We start from the raw sequence: 20,046 nt of genomic DNA on the forward strand, positions 1-20,046 counted from the left end.
AAACCCCTCAAAATCTCATGAGGCGTGGATGGAAACATTTAAAATCGACTGTACTAAAATCTGTTCAGTGGTGCTACATGCTTGTTAACTCTATACTTTATGGAGGAAATGCATTAAGAGATCCAAGATTTATGTAAAAATTGGCTTTGCTATTTTCAGCAACTCTTTCCAATACTGCCTTGGCAATTCTGCTCATATACACCAAAACTGAATAAATATACATATAGAAGACTACTGGCAGTAAACCATCTGGGTACAAGTGCCCCTTCAGGCTCTTGCAACAAGAAGAAAAGGGTTAATTTACTCCTTCTCTGTTTGCATAATATCCACATGACAATCGAAGTGTGCTTGAGAGCCTGAGTGAGTGCAGGAGCTGGAGACGGTTGATAGGAAGCAGGTTAATGTTGACAGATGTTCCCCCGCATTCCTTCTGAAGACTTCTCCCACTTGTTCTGTTCTGAACAAAGATGGACTGCTTGACCGAGTGGAGGAAGAAAAAAAGAGCCTGTGTGTGCAAGAAGGTGAATATGTGACATTTTAAGAAGCATGTGGCCTCTGTGTGTGTATTTTAGGATTAGTGTAAAGACTATTACTCAGAAAAAAAAGATAAAATTATTTATGGTTTAAGTTCTGGTTTGCTTTCAGCACACCACTCCAATATGCTCTTTTTTTATTATCGCTTTAAAGGTCATGTAAACTCATAAGAACAATGGTAATTTAAGCATATGCTCTCTAACATTAATGTAACCAGGTGTACTGCAAAGTAAGATGCAAGTAAAATTTGTCTTGTAAAAAGACAAACTCTTTCAGTTAACTGAGCAATTTAACTCTCCAATTATTCACAATGTGCTGCAGATTTAGATTAACAGCTCCGTGCTGCTCAAATGAGGGGACTGTTACTTAAACGGGTAATTTAAAGGGAGTGAAAAACACTTGCAATCAATCAAAAAAGTACATGTAGAAAAGCAATTTCCTGCTAAGATATGGTAACACCTCCACCTCAGGTAACACTTCAGAGGTATTCACATGTGGTTTGGACTTTTTAATGTGGACTGAGGTCAACAGAGTCCAACAGTATGGTTTAAATTTTGAAGGTTTAAAATCAGTAAGGCCAGGAGTATAAAATCCCAGACTTTGGGTATTGTTTTGAGAATAAATAAATGAATAATTTACAGTGAATTTGATTTTATTCAAGATGTATGGAGTTCCACTAGAGAGCGGGGTAAATTATTGAAATGAAAACAGATAAAATCTATTAAATATGAGACTGAAACAAGATTTACTAACGCTTTGTGCAATGCAACGTTTGTGGAAACTGTTCTATTTTCAAAGTGCATAAAACCCAACAAACCTGCAGACCTTCAAAATAAAAATACAGTTGAAACCAGAAGTTTGCATACACCGACAGACAGCTTTTTCACTTTCTGAAGTTAAATCGGAGCAAGCTTCTCTAATTTGATCAGCTAGCGTGATCAAATTATTTCTATTTGCTAAATGCCACAATAGTTGGAGAAATAACATGTCAGATATTTAATTATTAATTTCTTCAAAATCAAAAGTCCATTTATATTTTCTATGTATTTGGTAGCACTGTCTCAATTGTAGGACTTGGATCAAATGTTTGAAACATTTTTTGCACAAAAACATTCATAGATGATGAGATTTTAGTTTGTTCAGTTCAGACTATTTTGAGCTCCTTCCAGAGTGTTTTAGGGCATCTTGCCGCTTTAAATAAGCTGCTGTTGGCCACGCCCTCCCAGCTAAACATTAACACTCTCATGTGAACATGGCTGCAAACAGGTGCACAAATTATACAACCTTACATCTTTGAAAAGCAGAAATAGAGCCTCCTGCACAACTAACTACAATGCAGCAAGTGGTTTCTGGAAGGTAAGTCAACAACAAAACACCCGTCTTCTCCAGCAGCCAATGAACAGCACACACAGCAGTAAAACCAGCTGACCAAACAGCTTGGGTTGCTAGGTGACAGCGTTTGGCTTGGCTGGGGTTGCTAGGTAACGAGGCAGTGCCTTTTAAATGTGACTTAACAATCGGGCAGTTTTTGAAGCGGCTCATTTCCCAGACACCAAAAAAACTGACTTATAGCCAGGGTTTTCTAAGCACTTGGCCTGTTATTATAAGCAGTAGAAACCCAAAAGGAAATACAAAATCATGCAAAATGAGAATTTTGCATAATATGTCCTGTTTACCAATGCAGGTCAGAACAGGAGCACAGATTACAATATCTATATGAATGTTGACATAATTTTAGTGTATTAAACAACAGTGTGGTCATTTGAAAAACGGTAGGATGGACTCGACTAAAGACACGGAAGTCCCAGCAGAACGCCAGCTTAATGGGTCTCCAATGTACTGCAACTCAGACAACAAGGAACTGATTTCCTATTCCTCACTGTATGAATCACCAGACAAATCTTTGCATTATGAACTCAAACTCGAGCTGCAAAAGCTGCAATCATTACTTTTATCTTGAATGGTCATTTTGCTTTGCACCAATGGTCAAGTTTGGCGTTTCAAATTGAAGACCAATTTTCTTCTGTCTTGGTTTTTGTTTCCGTTACCTGTGTGTTTGTGTGTTTGTCAGTGTGTAGACCATGTGTCTGGAAACAGGATAAGGAGAAATATTGCCCAAGACACAAAAGTAGCTGAGATAAAACTATTGAATAAGAAACTACTGACCAAGACATCTTCATTCCCACAGCATGTACCTATCAATATAAAAATTTATGCGTGCATGTGTGTGGCCATGCAAGAGAAGCACTGCATGTGTGTTTCTGAGCGGATGTGGGTCATGGTCAGAGCATCGCTCGGGCAAAACCACTGGCCCCGCTCACTTTAGCAGAAAGAGGAGTGGAGCAGATAAGCTCACCCCATCCCCTGCTCTCGAGAGGGGGAGGAGGAGGAGATAAGGACCTGTTTCCCAATGCTACCGCTTGAGGAGGCAGCCGGCCCGGAGGAGGCTTTGAACTGATGCTCACTATCTCCTCTGCCTGGGAAAATTATGAACAGGGTGTCCAGAGAAACAAAAGGCTGATTGAGGGCCGCTGTTCTGTACTCTCGAGGGGAAATCACACAACTATCATGGGTCAGAGAGCACAAAGAGGTGAGGGGAAAAAGAGCGAGAGGAAAGCCAGAGGTGCCTTTCCTCTAGTTCTAGCTTCGCTAAGTTTAGCATTACTGAAGGGACTTGGAGGGAAAACATTAAGTATACATGAGTGATTTTTTTTTTTGTTTGTTTTTAAAACAAACCACACATGAATAGAGAATACATCCTTGAACAGACAAGACACTGAGCACCACAGAGGAGAAACGACTTACATTACAGTCTGGCATGAGCTTTTTGTGCTTTCAAAGACTGGCACAAACATGTTGAGGACAGAATGCAAACTTGTTATGGTTTTATACAGTCAGTGGACCCTGCAGCCCTAATTTATCACTTTTGTTTGTACTGAAGATAAAAACTGAATAAACAGAGAAACATTAAAATCTGAGCATGGCGATAATGACCGTAAACAGTTTGAAAGGGTCAGTAACCGTCCATAATCCGGGCTTTGCTCTTCTAAATTCCTCCTCATTCTGAACAACTGAACTGTCAAGATACTAACCGCCAACCCTGAGCAGCTGACAGTTTGCTGAGAGACGGCGTCCATCTGTAACAATCACTTCCCAACAAAAAACCCGCTTAAGGTTTTTTGTTGGGCTTGCTAACAAAAGTGCAGTTCCTAGATGGCCACTAAATATGTCCTGTTTTTTTTTTGTTTTTTTTACTTGTGTGTTCTTTAGATACGCTACACCAAGATACACTGTATAAGTAACTGTGACAGAAGGAAATGATAAGCAAGAACGATGAAAAATCTGCCCCTTTTCACACAGATTAAATTGTAGAACAGAAAACAAACTTAACTCCCACATTTTTTTTTTGTTATTTTTAAAAGATTGCACCAATTTTGTTATCTCCAACATGCAGAAAAGAGTGCCAGTTGAACAGAGGCAAACATGCACAGCTGTCTGTACCTGTTTAAAGAGCTGCAGGTTGACAGCCATGGACAGGAAGTTCTTCATCGTACTCGAGCGATGGTTGGCAAAACTCTCCTCGCAGAAGGTGATTGGTTCTCCCTGCAGAGAGAAATGTTTCATTTTGCTAAATACACGTTTTATTTTGTAGCCACAGAAGACAAAAATTGGCTGCTTGAGTTGCAAAAGTTGCCGAACCCTGGCCTCACTACAAATAAAATTAATGAAAGTTTGTGGTTACAACGCGACAGTGTGGAAGGAACTGGATATACGCTTTGCTTTGGGAGTATTTCAGCTGATTTCTTCATTAGTGAGAAACAAGTAGAAAATTCAAGTAATACTGAAACAGAAAGGAAACAAGAAGTTTAAGTTTTTAAAAGAAATTGAAAACAGTCCCCTTTCAACCGTTTCCCCTGGCTGCGCTCATATGAGCTGCGCTGGACCAGATGACGGTGTCCCACTAAACTTCCCAGTCCTCCGTATAAACACATTATCACATTATTACCATTTCTTACATCATGTCTGTTGGCCTGTGAGCTATAGACACAGAGGATGACAACAGAACCACTCCGGGCCAATCACACGCTGCCCTCCAGTCAATTCTAATTCACGTTATCTTATAATTAACATAACTCTCACACATTTCAACGATGCTCTAAATTCCTGTGCAGTGAAAACAATGAGCTTTGTCTGTTCAAGGCTACGAGCGCAATGTGGCTCATGTAAACAGCTGAACAACAGTGGAGAGTAACCTCATTTTCAAGGATGGGAAAATGATACCAGTGGCCCAAATTACTTCACAAGAACGCAGCTCCAGTTAAATCGTGAAAAGTTTTAAAAGCAAAAAGATTTTTCAACTAAGAGGGTAGCGATTAGGGTGTCCTAACTTTTTCCCCAAACTACCAGTTTTATTGTTACATTTTATTTAATGAATGAAAAGGCTCAACTTTGTTGTTTAAATGCAATTAAGACACTCTTCTGCTGAAACATAATATATATCTGTGTTAGAAATCCATACCTGAACATTTTAAAGAAGAAGTGTAAGTGTAATGACGTGTCCTAATTCTTTTTTCACAGAGACACTTCCTGCCTCTGGCTGACAGCTCAGTCAGAGCTGTTCTGGTCACGCCACAGTAAAAGACTGAAAACTGGAGAATATTAAACTTTTTTTTGCTGGACCACCGATTCTTTACAATATTCTTCCTGATGAGATCACACTGGCAAATTGAGCAGGAAAACAATATTTTTTGACATAATTTCCCTTTTTGAAAATGGTAAAGAAACCATGTCATCCAGCTAAGGCAATGTGTGTTGCTCTTTTATAAGTTACAGATCAGCCACAAATAAAATATATCCTTTCCTTAATGTGCCAGTTATTTTTCAGTGACAATGAAAGCAATTATTCAAATCTTTTATGACAAGCAAGGCCAAATGACCGCTTACGTTCTCCTTAACATTTAATTTTTTACATTTCATTTAGAAATGTCTGTGGCAGATGGCCACTCGTACAGAGCCAGGCTCTGGTTCTGCTGGAGGTTTCTTCCTATTAAAGGGGAGTTTTTCCTCTCCACTATCACTAAATGCATGATGCACGGCATGAGGGATTCCTGTAAAGTCAATGACACAACACAAGCGATTATCTGCTGTCGCTACATGTTCGTCCAGGAGGAGGAAATGACTAGTAAACTGAGCTTAAGGCACGATTTGATAAGTAGGATTAAATGGAATGTATGTGGGATTGAATTGAAATTACTTTTTTGAAAAGGACCTCATGAAGACATTTTTTGTGAATTGGCGTCATACAAGTAAACTGAATTGAACTTTGCAGCAGAGAAAAGACACAAAGATTTTAAAGCTCACTTGTTTGAGTGTAAATCTGTTCCTGTGGTAAAAACCAACATTTTTAAAAGATTTTTAACACATCTTAAGCAAGGGTGCCAAGAAAGAGGGTGTTGAACGTGATGACACCCTAGCCATTTTCTAAGATTCCATCTTGCTTCACTCTCAGAACTGATTAGCGAATAGCTTGTTCAAACTTTAACTGAGGCTGAGTCTTAATAGTCCTGCTGGCTAAAACTAATTTCGCAAGTTTTTTAACGGAAGATGGCGAGAAACACCTGGCAGAAGAACGTCGAGCTCAAACTGATGGCGTAAGAAAACCCGGTATAATCAGCTGATTGCCTTTCAGCTCATTATCAGGCTCCAGTTTTGTTTCATTTACAGCTCAGCAAGACTCCCACTAAGCATCCACACCCCTCCTTCTGTTGAGGCATATGGGTCTGTGAACCGCTCAGCACAACTCAGCTCTTTCCAGGAGGATCTTTTCTTCAGCTCAGAACAATGAGCAGCGCTGTGATACTCAACAAATACTGCGGGAAATTATGAGCAACTTCATTAAACTGGATGCTCTGTTTAGATTTTAACATGTATGTTAAATCGGAGGCTTTTATGCAGACCTTGTCTACAAGCAAACACTGTGAGCGTGAGGGAACTGAGAAATTGCCGCTCACACACACACACAAACATGCTGCATCTCTGTGCTGGTGTCAGAGGGGAGGCAGTTTGTTCGTGTACTGTCTGTATACAGAGGAAAAGAGAGGCAGCATCAATAATGTAGCATCTTGACTCCGGGAGTCCACAAAGTCCAATTAATCTCAAAGACTAAGGAACAAAGGCTTCGCTATTTGACAAACAGGACATGGTGTAGTTTGCTCTGCTCTGACTCAGACTTGATAAGCAGAGAAGATCTAGAAAAGAAATGTTAGGGGGGCTTAGTAAAGGAGAGTTAAACACCAAAGGTGGCTAAAAGGGATCTTCAAAGGGAACGTCCTGACTCCTTCCAGCTCCTCTGACATTTCACTGCTTCAGACAAGCCCACCTTAGCTCTGCTCTCCGTCTGAAAACACACCTCTTACCCTCAGTCAAAACTGCCACAGCCTTAACAGACGCAAGTGAAGCTCGACTCACTTCACTTCAGATAAGACTGCTACCATGTCCTGCACATCACCAAGAGAAAATCTGTTCTATTCACAAAATGCTTCAGCTTGTGAATATGAATCCATATTATGTGCTTGATGCTTTATTTTTTTCAGACAGTCTTAAAAGTGTAACAGCTCTTAAAGGTGAGTCAGAACTATGCTGATGTTTCAATTAGTTTGAGGCCATTTGCATGTCAGAAAAATCAGGAATCGAGTGGATCCCTGGTATCCATAGGGGTTATGGACACAGCTGCTTGCAAACAGCTAAAATGTGCAAATACATGAGATTAAGGCTGGACGATATGACTGAAAATGTGTTTCATATCAGTCGACATCAATAATTATTGATTAGTGTTGTTGATTTTGCAGAAAAACACAGACTTCTCACAGAGGTTCCAATAAATAATATTTACAGCGTTTCATGTTGGATAAATACACTGAATTAAAAAAATAAAGCTGAGGGAAAAACTCTTCAATAACTGTTAGTAATAAATGACGAAGGAACTTACAGGTTTATATCTGAGCGCATCTCTGTACGATCCAAACAGAGCGGCCTGCGCTCTCAGGAAGGCCCTGGCCACGCCACTTCCTGTTGCCGTGGACTGCTTCTTCAGCTTGCCCTTCAGAGCGGACACCTGGTGGAAAACATCGAGGATGGGAAAGGGTTGGAGATGATAAAGACAGGGATCAGGGAGAGAGGGGAGGGAGACATGGAAGGGTAAAAGTTAAATTATCACCTCTGAAATTGGTGGAGGAAACAGCTAGCCTATTCTGGGTGTGAAGTATCACATTTGCAGGTCATCTCAAAAAAAGGGATAGAAAAGAATGAAAGCCTTTCCTTCAAGCTTATCTGTTGTGCTGCTGGGAGCACCTGCTGCTTTGCTAATTGAGCAGCGCATTGGGGCTGGAGGGAGGGGGAGTTGGAAGAGAGGGTAAAGAAGAGAGGAAATAGAAAGTTGCATCTTTGCTCTTCCTCCTTCAGCCCTCCTTCTTCCCCCGCCATCACCTTCCCTCCTTTCATTTCTGCCTCCATGTCTCAAGTCTCCTGGTCCTTCCACCCAGACCTGCTGTTCTCCCCTCCCCTCTTGGCTCTCCCAGACTCCCTCTAGAAAGGGATTCTTGACATAAAACGTCTTTAATTATTTCCCCCCTCTCCTGGCTCTGTCTCCAGGACTCCAGGCGAGAGTGGAGGAGCAGCAGGCCTGAGCTTGTTTCAGGATGACAAAAGATTCACCCTGGCCACCGGGCCCTGGGGAGTCTGGGAAGGAAGTTGTCAAGAGGCTCTCCTCACCTGCTCAGCAGTGGTCTGACTGTGTTGTGGAAGTGCGAGGAGGAGGCAGAGATACAGTAGTGATGTCATGTAGCGAGGGACTGTCGCTGTCTCTGTGTGGGCTGCACCAGCTTCATACTAAAGCCTGTTTCTCATCTACATTACTCGGAAAAAAAAATAAAAAAATCAATTGTAAGCTGATGCAAAGAAGGAAATGAAGGGTTGAAGCTTCAATTCCACTTCTGCGATATGTAATATTGTGTAAAAATAACTTTTTATATGCAAAAATATAATGTTGAAGGTAACAAGTCGAAACTCTTTATTCACATTTCGACACTTAAAAACTGAAAAATTGACAGCGCATGTGGAGCTGCTGTGTGAAACCAGAAAAAGAGTAAATTAACATCTAGAGTTAGCAGTCTGGTTCCTCCATTTAACACTGCATTGTAAATTTCAGCAGTCCAACCCAGTCACTGTTTAAAACAATGCAACACCAGGTTGTGACGTGTGTGTGTGTGTGTGTTCCTATGTGTCGCCGCTGTGAGTGTTTTATTGCTGACAGACTTTTCATTTTGTAGTTCTAATGAGAAAAATGCACTAAACAAACATGTTTATTGTGTCTTTTTAAATCAGGCATGTGTGTCAAGGTTTAAAAAGTTATGGGTAAAGTTATGACCATAAATCGGGAATCAGAATCAGTTGATTTTCTCTCGACTGGATCCGATTTGTGATCAGCTGGTAAAATACAGAAACATAAGTTTTATTTGTATTCTTTTATGAACCCATCAACAAAGAGCACATGCAAATCAGACAAGGCTGAGGGACAAATGGAATCTACTGCTCTAGTCAAATAACAGAACTCTCATGTGTTATATCTACTTAAAACTCTAACTCAAAGGGTTGTCCATTATTTTTATAAGAAATATTTTTTGTTAGGTAAATATGAAAATTTAATTCTAGGTGTGATGGCTTATATTTTATTGCTCAGTTGCATTGTCTGTACACCATTTTGATTGACAGCGCTAAAATCCTTCTCTTGGCTCTGATTGGTTATTTCTGACCCAATGATGTATGTCTGCAGTCAGTACTGGGAGCTTTGGGAGAAGGGAGAGGAGTTCGATTTTTTTTCACAGATCTGTTTCATATTTTACTGTCACGACATTGTGAAAGTTTTAGCAAATATGCAAAAAAAAATAAATTATAAAACTTACATAACCCAGTTTTAAGAGCAATGTCATGTTTTTGGACTGTGGGAGGAAGCTGGAGTACCTGGAGCGAACCCCCACCTGCACAGGGAGAACATGCAAGCTCCACGCTTTAAGACCCCATTAGACACCAGAACCATTTTTCTGCAAGGCAAACAGTACTACCAACCCCATAATTATCAATATTTTGTATTATTTTTAGCAGCACTGCTATTAATTGTTGTTTTTCTGGTTAACCATAAATCATGGCATAAATCTTTTATTACTGTAAAAATGTAGTATTTTTACTAAAGGACATAATACAGTGACAATTTCATCCTGCCCCCCCGTCTAATTTCAATCACAGGTGAGATCAATATCTCTGGAGCTGGGAAGTCTGAGCGGATCACACATGGAGGAAAGAACTGAGATGCTAAGAGACAAAAGACAGAAGGGAAGAAAGCAAGATGTCGATCTTAAACTGGGACAAAGACAAAACGAACAGTGTTGATTCCACTCCCCTGGGCTTTCCCCACTCACCACGGCGTCCCCACGCTGCCGTCGCAAAATGCTTCCAGGCATCAAACAGAAAGTTTACCATGGTTAAATTAACAAGTGTCATCTCCATATTCACTCATTCTACTAAATGCTTTTATGTTTATGTAAAGCCCTTTGTGGGATTAATATTTCATGTTTATGTGCTTATCACACATTTTTATTTATTTTTTTATTTCTGCAAATCATTAAACTGTATTTATTTATTTATTTTTTGTGGGGAGGAATCAAAGCGAACACGTCGTCAGTCTATGAGGGGGAGGCGTACCCAGAAGACTGTCAGAGCAGACGGGATAGCCGAGTTTACCCTGCAGAGTCCTGCACTGCGGCTCTGAAAGGGTGAGCAAACACTTTTTAATGAGGCTGGGGCACAATCTGAGTTTTACTTCCCAAAAACACAAAAAAGGCGCAAAAGAGCAGCGAGTTTAAAATTAAGAAGAATAAAAGAGTGGGGCAAAAAATATTCCTAATGTTCAGATAAATTGCTACATCTCTCAAATCAAACGCTTTTAGTTGCGCCGCGCGAGTGCGAACCTCGTTTTTACTAGTAGAAATCAAACCTCGCGACCCGTCCTCGCTCACATTTCCGACAAAAAAAAAAAAAAAAAAAAAAGAAATAAACGTGTATTTAGTAATTGGGTCTTGAATGTGGTGCCTACGCCACAATCATCAGGTATGCCTCCGCGGTAATGACTCTGTCAAACTAATTAACTTCTACAGTTTGAGTGAAGGTAACGAGACGCGTACAGGCATCAGAGGAAGGCCAGGCTCTACAGGTGATAACCCTATTTGGCAGTGACATTTTTTAGTGTAAAGTCACAGTGGCGGTGATGAGATCAAAGGCAGAGACTCCCCCATTGGGTCCAATTAGAACTATAGCATTGTACAGGGAAGGGGTGGCAGCCGAAGAGAGGGGAGTGGGTGGCTGAGGGAAAGGGGAAAAGAAAAAAAAAAAAAACTGTTGAGTTATGATATTCATAATCTATGCAGAGAGGCCTTTCCAGTACAGGTCTTCTCCCCATAGCTGTGATCTTTTCAATTTACATCAAGGGAAGATAGTCGGGGATGAAAGCGGGGCATCCGAGGCGCGCAGCCCACAGAGGGCAGACATGGGGCCTCATTAAGGCCCGGCCCAGACAGCCCCAAACAGGGTTTGAAGTGCGTCATATAAAGAGCACGGGGTCAAAGGTCAGACATAGAACAGATCTCCATTTAACTCTCCAGCTGGAGATGATAATTAGCAGGTGCAATCATGATCCCTGTCTGACTGTAAGGGATGATTCCTCCATAGGTGACAGCAGAGAGCGGAGGGCCGAGAATGTCGGCGCGCATGGAGGGCCTCGCTGCGCTCGCACACACACCGCCATTCATCAAGCGTCACCGCTTATCACGTGTGTGTGCGTCTGTATAAGACATGCTGCATTACATTCTAAAAACTAATTTCTATAATAATTACAACTATACTTCTATCTCTTAGTTCTTCTATAAATGGGTTTACATTCATGCAACATCCATCACAGAGGTGTAGCAACTATTCAAAAGTTCTGTCATTCATCTGGGTCCTGTATCTTACTCAAGGCAACTTCTTCTCCAGTTAATAAAAAGTTTTAGCTCCGACACGACTGAGTGAACAAACCGTTCCTTCTGATGTTTATTGTAAGGTTTTGTGGACCATAAGGACTGAGCTGGATGGACTCCCCTTGCCTTGCAAAGCTTGAATTGTGGATTGTGCAACTCAAGAAAGAGTCCGAGTTGCAACAATAAGAAGACTTTATATTAGTTCAGTTGCTAAAATAAACTAGCAGATAAATGTGCTTCCATCCTTGTCATTGAAACGATGCTTGGTTAAATTCCAGAGAGAAAACTTGGTGTCATTTTAACGCTTAGAAAAGTTTAAGTCTAATTCAAGCAGGATTAGTTTCTCTAAAAGATGGTGCTAAAGTTATTCTATACCCAACGTCAACTATTCAAAGTACATTTTACTCAGTTTATAGTCAGTTTAGCACAAATCCATTGTAAATTTGACATTTTCCCCGTTTACCTCCAATGTTACTCCCCTATAGCGGTGGATACGCAAGCAAAAATGTGATAGGCTGATTTTATAAATATTGGTGGCATCTTTCTGTGCATGTCTTGCATTTTAGCAACATTATATGCAGGTTTCTTGAACAAATCAATAAAGCAGTGTTACTGCACGGTATATAAAGATCTGCAGGATAATCATTTTTATGATGCAAAAATAGTTCCAGACAATTGAAGCCTCAATTATTGTTTCTTGGTGTAGAAAATGATTACAGCTTCATATAACTTACTTCGGTTACATTTGCAAAAGTATTATTTTTAAATTCTAGAGATTCTGTTTTTAAATATCTGTTTTTAAATCTGTTTTTAAAATATCTATTTAAAAACAGAGATTTCGTTTGCAAAAAATGATGCGAGTGAAGGAGAGAAGAGAGACATTTTCAGTTTTTGGATTCAGAAAAAATAATCCTTCAAGTGTTCCTTTATTAATAAAAACAATACATAGTTTTAAGTTGATCCTGCCTGTCTAAGATTAAAGATGTAACACTTTTTACCATTTGCTACATAGCAGGACAGAGCTCACAGACATGAAAGAAAAAAACAAATTATTTGAAATAAATTGACAGAAGCTTAAAAAAAACAATCAATTTTGAGTGCTTCATGTTTGAAGATGCAAAAAGTGGCAAAAGCCTCAGAAAACCTTCGTCTGCAACACATTCACAATTTCTCTGGTGGTCCATTAAAATCCGTAAAAGTGATTGTATTGGCATCACATCTCAGTCTGGTTTGATATAAAGCTTTTTTATTAGATACTTTATTTATACAAACCACAGCTGTCCTGTAAACTAAAGGCTTTGAGGACGCTCTGCACAGAAACCTATTTATTATTCAAAGTTTTATGATTTTTATTATTTTAAAATGCAGTCAATAATTGTTAAAAGCAAATAGGAAACCAGAATCAGAGCATTGATAAAGCTTAAAAAAAGAAAAAAAAAAAAAGAAACATATGGAGATTTTTGCATAAACCATGAACTTCAACCAGAACATCACCAGAGAAAAGGAAAAAAAATAAAAGCCTCAGTGACAACATTGCGTACAATATACATATAAAAAGAGTAAATCAAAGAAAAAAAAAAGACACACTAGGCCCTGAATATATATTTAGAATTATAATAAAAAATTTTAATACAACATTGCAAACCTCTCCCCCAAATAATGACCCCGGCATTTGTCTGTTGTTGGAGGGGAAAAAAAGGGAATAAAAAGTTGAGTTTTCTCTTCGCAAAAAGAGTGTTTTGTTTAAGCTTCTGTCCAGGGAAAGAAAGCCATGGGGACGCAATTAAAGAACTACAAAGAAAAAAATAGTTATGAAAATCTCCCACTTTCTTTTGATGTGCTGCAGTCTGAAGTGTACACACACACGGCGCACGCACAAAACACACAGACACAAATCCGAACAAAGACACAGAGAACAGACATACAGCACAGTCTAACAACTGCAGATGCATACATGCACACAAACAGCATGGGACTCGGAAGTCTATGAAACAGATTCATTCATTAAACTAAAGATTAATATTAGATTTCATAATTTTATCTCCCAATTAACCTTTTTCCCTATTCGTTAAGCTGCGCAGTAGAAGGGATTATTAGATAAAATAATGGGATGGAGTATATCTATTTTTAGTTTTAAGCATAAGCGTTTAAAACATAATTTCACTGGAAATAATATGCCTGAATAATAAAAAACAAAAAAACAAGATGAGATCAATTACAAAGTACAGAAATTGCTGATATATTGTGGAGTTAATGCAAAGCAGGTAATTGTTAGGAAAAAATGAAGAGTGGGAAAGCAGAAAAGAGGAAAAGCTGTATGTGTGTGTGTGTGTGTTTTAATAGGGCTGAGTTTCTCCCCGGTGTGGGGTTACTTTGTCAAGCTGACCTCTTATAGCAGCTGAGCAGCAGAGTTTTGCATACATAATTAACTATAGCTAAATGTCATCTCTCGCTTCAATAACCATCGCAGTGGGTGTTGCTTCTCTCCCCCCTTTTTTTTTTGACTTCTAATCCAGAGTGAACCATCGGCAGAGCAGCTATATGTGAAAATGAAGTGCAGCTTTTAAAATCCACACGAGTAAACCGAGGAGCCGCAGTGAAGAGAAATGAACGAGTTCGCCGATGTTTAAAACAATCACAACCCGGAAAATAATTGTCAAATGAGCAGACTCTGACATTTGCAGCTGGTAAAATACCGGCTCTCCAACAAAAACGACATCCGAGTCTTTGTTTGGAGCTTGTTATTATAACCTGTGGACTGTTCCTGGTAGAGCACGGCATGTATGTGAGCTGGGCGGCCACATTTTCCCACAACGAATCACGAGAAACTTTACTTTAAATGGATCAGATGCATTTGGTTTGTTTTAAACAGAAAGAAGCGCAGAGAAGATCAGATGGACAAACAAATGGTGGCAAAAGTTTCCTCCTGAGCGACACCCGAGAGTCGCTGATGAACGTTCCCGGTTGACAGCGTGTAGGTGTGCCTGAGTGCATCTGTGCACCTACATGCGAGCGCTGCCTGCCGTCTGCAGCGCTCTGTAGTGGCTGATGATGTAGATGTTGCTCCCCAGAAAGTGAGCGCCCAAATTAAAGCCGCGATGTTTGATTAAGTGTGCCAGGTGATCTCAGGAGAGGCGCGGCAGACACAGCCTCAACCCCCTCACTCATTTGTAAACCTCCAAATGCGGGCTTGAAATACAGGAAGTAGGAGTGTGTGCTGTAAATCTCCCCCCCCCCTCTCTCCCCACCTCCCTTGATTGGGAATACAAATGATCAAATGTACGAGGGCTAGGATTGTATGGGTACACGGTGTCAGCAAAGCAGCGAGCGGCAGAGAGGAGGAGAATAGAAGGAATTAGGTTTGTGATGTGTGAGAAAGAGGGAGAGAGAGGGAGCATCTGAAAATAAAGATATAAGCTGCATTGTAGCTCCTCAACTTGAATGTGTGGCACAGAAAGAATAATACATGAAAAAAATCTGTCATTGGTTTGAGATCAATTGCCAGAATCAAATAAAAACCTTATTCAGTCACACGCTGTTTGTTTTCAGAATTAACTGACTCCTAATTTGCTATTCTTGGATAGTTTTAATGACTAGCGAGGTAAACAACTTCACCAACCAAAAGTCAATTATAACTTTATCAGTCTCCAGTTGGGAGAGATGTGGATCTTACAAAAAGCAACAAAAATACCTTGATCTTTTTTGTTTCATTGAGTATTTCTTCTCAGCGTGCTTGTCAACACACTGATTTTACTGACAAAGCATGGTGTCACAAAGATTAAAAAAAGTAGCAAACTACTGCAACTTTTGGTTGAACTTTACGAGTTTTCAGGAATGCAAAGGACTGCTAAAACACATTATGCAAAATTTAAAGAATGCTCTATTTTCTCCCAACAATTTATTTAAATAATTGTGAAAAAAAAACAAAAACAAAAAACAGTGATTCAAACAAGAGAACAAAGACTACCCCAGCACTGCTGCTCTTACAATAAAGAGAACATTAGAGAATCTGCATGGCTGACCTTTAACTGTTATCAGATATGCACATTGTTATTTTACTTTTTAACTCAAAGCCTGGCACTACATGTTAAATAACTATAGCGCAAAAACAGTAAAATGCAGAATCTTTGATTCATTTGACAACATTTCCTATTAAAGAGACCCAATGTTTAAAGTTCATTTGGTGTTCCTCAGGGCTTCGTGTCCAAGATTTTTTTATTTAAATGAAAAAAAAAAAAAAATTGTGGAGTTCCAACAGTAACAAATATTTTAACGCTTGCAGATCAAAGTATTTTTTGATCTGGTTTAAAAGAAAGAGCTGCTGTGTGTGGAACTTACTCGGAAACGTACAGAATAAAAAGGTGCTTTGGCTATAATTAAGTAAAACACAGTTTATGTTATTCATTTATTAAGATCAAGAAGCATATTTTAGTAAATAAAATAAAGCACATTCAGTACGACAAATCACTTCAAACAAACTGTCTGTTTAACTGTATTTGCATTAAGAAGCAGTACTTATAAAACAACTATGTTCATTAACAAGTTGCAGAAAAAAAAGCACAGTCCCAAAAACTGTTTATAGAAATAAAATAATAATTATTATTAAAATAGAAAATATTCAAACTCACTTCTCAGTTTCACTTTTTAACAGCAGGAACCACGTATAAAATAATGGTCACTGCTAATGTACAAAATTGTTTTCTCTCGGATATGGAGGATATAATGTAAAAATGCTTCTATTAATCTAGATGTGGAGTTGAAATGCAGAATGGATGAACTGCAGACCCTAAATGAAACTGTTTTAAAGTGTGGCTTCCACAAGTGCCTAAGTATATATGTTCATACACACACAAGTTTGTATTTCTATCCATATTAGGACATTGTATTGCTTCATTTATGCTAAAAAAAATGGCATGTTGAAAATTATTTATAACCTTTTCAATAACCAATGGTTAAATCTCTGTAGCTGTGGGATCACAGCTACGAAACTCTTACACATAATTGCTGACCAGGTTTCCACAAATATTTTGACGATTCCTTTATGGTGATTAGCCCCAAGTGTGTGAGGTGGGAAGCCCTCTTTGCCATCACCCTAATTATTACATCACTCCACACATTCTCAGATTCAGAACCCAGAAGAAACATGTTGATAAAATTAAAGTCTTACTTTAAACGTGTCAGGGGTATGAAAAATTTTGAGCTTCATTACTGTTTATAGTTTTGTTCATGTGTGTGGATTTATATGTCGGTAGAAATTAAGTGATGTATGGTATGCACATGTATAAATGTGATTAAAATAAAATGTGTGAAGCAAACAGGGAATAAAAAAAAGGAAGTCAAGAGAACGGGTTGGATGAAACAATAGTTTAGCTTCCTCCTGCTCCTTTTGGATATGTTCTTTTTAAATGAATGACTATAATAATAATAAGATGAAAAATCAGTAATTTAATTCTCAAAGTTCATTTCAGAAGATCACGGCTTCCTTTGGCACCCCTTAATAATTACTCTCTCAATAGATTTAGCCTTTCCTTTGCAAAACGGAACCGCTACCAGCTTACTAGTATTTGTAATAGTCAATAAATGTGAAATATTATGTGTGAAACTGTGAGAAAAGGCCGTTATGGGGCGGGCACTTGTGGAGCTGGGGTAGGGGTCCCGTCTGAAAGGGAGCGGCTAATTCAGGACAACTGTGAACTCTGAACCTGCTAAAAGCACGGCCACTGGTCAGCCGGGCCGCCTAACCAAGTCCACATGCGCTCACAGCCTGCGCTGCCATAATTACACGGATCTCTAAAGCTTTGTTTAAATCAACATCAGAGGCGCTTTGTTTTCCATCACAGTTGGACCTAAAGCACAGACACGTTTTGCCTGTAGCCTTTACCTTTTAATTCATGTCGTGCTGCATATATTCTTAGAAAGTGACGCCGGGGGTTTGCGAGTGAGGATCGCTGCGACTCCCTAGGTCTCAGGGCCCGGGCTTCACTCTGAATAAACTGGAGTGTTAAGTAGCCGCTGTTACAGTGAGAACTGGAGAGAAATAAAAAGCGGTTTTTAATAGCTAAGAAACGACGCGGAGACAGAGAAGCGCTAGGCATTAATCAGGAAATCAGGCCCCAGTTCAGTAAACAGCACAATGCCTGTAACATCTCCTTGTGTGGAAACACTAACATCAAATGCCATGTGGCATGTCCTCATCACTAACGAGCTAACTAACAAGAGACCTGGAATTCCACTCAATTAGTACCTGCTCGCTTTGTTATTAATCTACTAGCCTCTGTGAATAGATAAGAGGAGACAGGAGGGAGAAAAAAAAAACTTGTATGGGAATAAAAAAAACAACAACAATTTGTTCCGATAAATATATTAATGCCAGCAAAGTTTCTGTTTCAGGTGCTGTAATTTGACATGATATGCGAGCTATGTTCTGTCATTAGTCAAGAAAAATTGGTGAGCAGGGGATCAAAGCGAAAAAGGCACTGAGCCTGCCACTTAATTTATCACACGGCAAAAAAGACAAAGGCTTTTCTCTCTGCTTCTGTCGCTTTTCAAAAGCCTCCACTCTTTTTATGACAAACTCAGTTTGCAATTTAATTTAGGGCTTCAGTCCCCAGGTGCAGAGAAGCGAGCAGGCAGGAAGTGAGAAGACGGTACTGCAGCCAGACAGGCACACAGGCAGAGAAGTATGAGAAAGCAAACAGCGGGTGCAAGAGACGTCCAGGTTGGCGGGAAGTACTGCGAGAGAGACACGTAGGCAGACAGGTGCCATGAAACCCGAGCAGCCGGGGAAGCAATAAGGCAGGCAGGCAGGCAGGATTGAAAGTCGGCAGAAAATGTTATAAAGTGGAGAAAAGAACTCACGAGGTAAAGAGACGTTCGTACGCGCTAGCAGTCAATGTTGGCAGAGCAGTGCTAAATCAGGAGAACCAGAGAAGTGTGGGAGTGTGAGCAGGTCTGGGGTCTGATGGGCAGTGGGTTGAATTATGTAGTGCTGCTGGGGGAAGGAGTCCAGTAGGCAGTGGAACCTGAGCGTATGCTGTTAGCAGCGTGGGTAATAGTGCATCCACCGCCTCAGCTGGGATCCCAGCGCCTCACAGAGGAGCTTTAATACACACACTGTGAAGACCAACTAAACAAACAGATTCCTGCTTGCACCAAGACAGGGGAGGCGAGCGCATGTGTTGTTTCCTCGTGGCTGTGGATGTGTGTGTAAAAGTGTGAGTGACCCTGACGCCACGGCGATGCTTCCTGTAGCACTGACCAGCGTCAGCGCTCCATTAATTAAAGAGACGATGCGCTGGCAGGTGGCTTCACTGCCCACACTGGTAATTGGACCCTTTCTACCCACTCTCTCCCCCCCTACAAAATCACCCATCTCTGCCTTTTCTTTTCTTTCCTCTGCCTCGTTCCCTCCCCCCATCTCTCAGAAACGTGCCAGTGGGCAGGCAGCAACGCAAGACTTTGTGAAATAATGATTAGAATGGATGAAGATGAAGGGAAGGGAGTTTCACATTTTCCCACATGCCTCTGATGGTCGGGGAATGCTGTTTGCCTTCAAGCGTCATACGACGCGACGGGAGTTTACTTTAGACAGCCACAATCTGAGAAGCCAGAGCTGCAGTCATTAATGATGTGGGGAGGGGACAGAGCTGTACTTTGACAAGTTTCTGGATGTGGGTGTGCGCGCACATGTGGGCAGAGATGTGAGAGCGAGATTACGTCGGAAGGAGAGAGGGAAAATAACCTTGATGTGCTGCATGTGGAATGACACAATAAAAGGCTGAGATGCTGGAGACGGTTGTGTGTTTCTCACCACGTCGCTGGGTAGGTTGTGCAGGTCATCAAACGGGGTCTCCAGGGTGTTCGTGTCCACATTCAGAATGACCACATCCTCCAGTGATCGACTGCGTACCCTCTGAAAGACAAAATGTGCAGTGTGGTCTACAGCAGCTGTGGACAGAGTGAAAACTTCACAACATATCGAGTTTGGAAAAACGCAGCAACTGGAACTGCGTGTGTCTGTCTTATTCTGTCTGCATGCAAAACTCGATTTAATGAGGAATGATTCTGTGATCACCTGAAACAAACAGCAAAGGGAAAGATGGGAGGGAGAACGTCCCGAGGCACATGAAAGCTGGGATGGAAAATGCAGATTATTGCAACAAATCAGGTGTTTTCTGGCAAAAAAAAATAATTCTCCAAGTTAAATCGTGAAACATTGTGTTATAAAGTTATTTTATGAACTTGTTTATTGTTGTTTCATGTTATGAAAGAAGCATTCCTCAAATTATGACGATCTGTAATTTTAAGTAAAAATAAATACTTAAAATTGCCACATTTGGGGGCTAATTTTGGATAAAGCTTGTCAGCAATTTATAGAACAAAAATGTTTTAATAACACATCAAAAAATAGAAAAAAAAATCAGAAACTAGAACTTTTAAAGTGGTC

The 20,046-nt window shown here is 40.1% G+C and overlaps 1 protein-coding gene across 2 annotated transcripts in view; it reads right to left on the minus strand.

The window, feature by feature from the left end:
- Positions 1-20,046, minus strand: part of dennd1b (DENN/MADD domain containing 1B) — a 138,594-nt gene that overhangs the window by 32,002 nt on the left and 86,546 nt on the right. For both annotated transcript variants that reach the window (XM_007574230.2, XM_007574231.2), the window contains 3 exons: positions 19,411-19,512; positions 7,523-7,648; positions 4,036-4,137 (listed from right to left, as the gene is read on the minus strand). In XM_007574230.2, coding sequence (XP_007574292.1) covers positions 4,036-4,137; positions 7,523-7,648; positions 19,411-19,512 — 330 coding nt within the window. The remainder of the gene's footprint in view (positions 1-4,035; positions 4,138-7,522; positions 7,649-19,410; positions 19,513-20,046) is intronic.

The sequence above is a fragment of the Poecilia formosa genome, unplaced genomic scaffold, assembly GCF_000485575.1.
Source record: "Poecilia formosa unplaced genomic scaffold, Poecilia_formosa-5.1.2 Scaffold347, whole genome shotgun sequence".
In the NCBI taxonomy this organism is placed as follows: Eukaryota; Metazoa; Chordata; class Actinopteri; order Cyprinodontiformes; family Poeciliidae; genus Poecilia; species Poecilia formosa.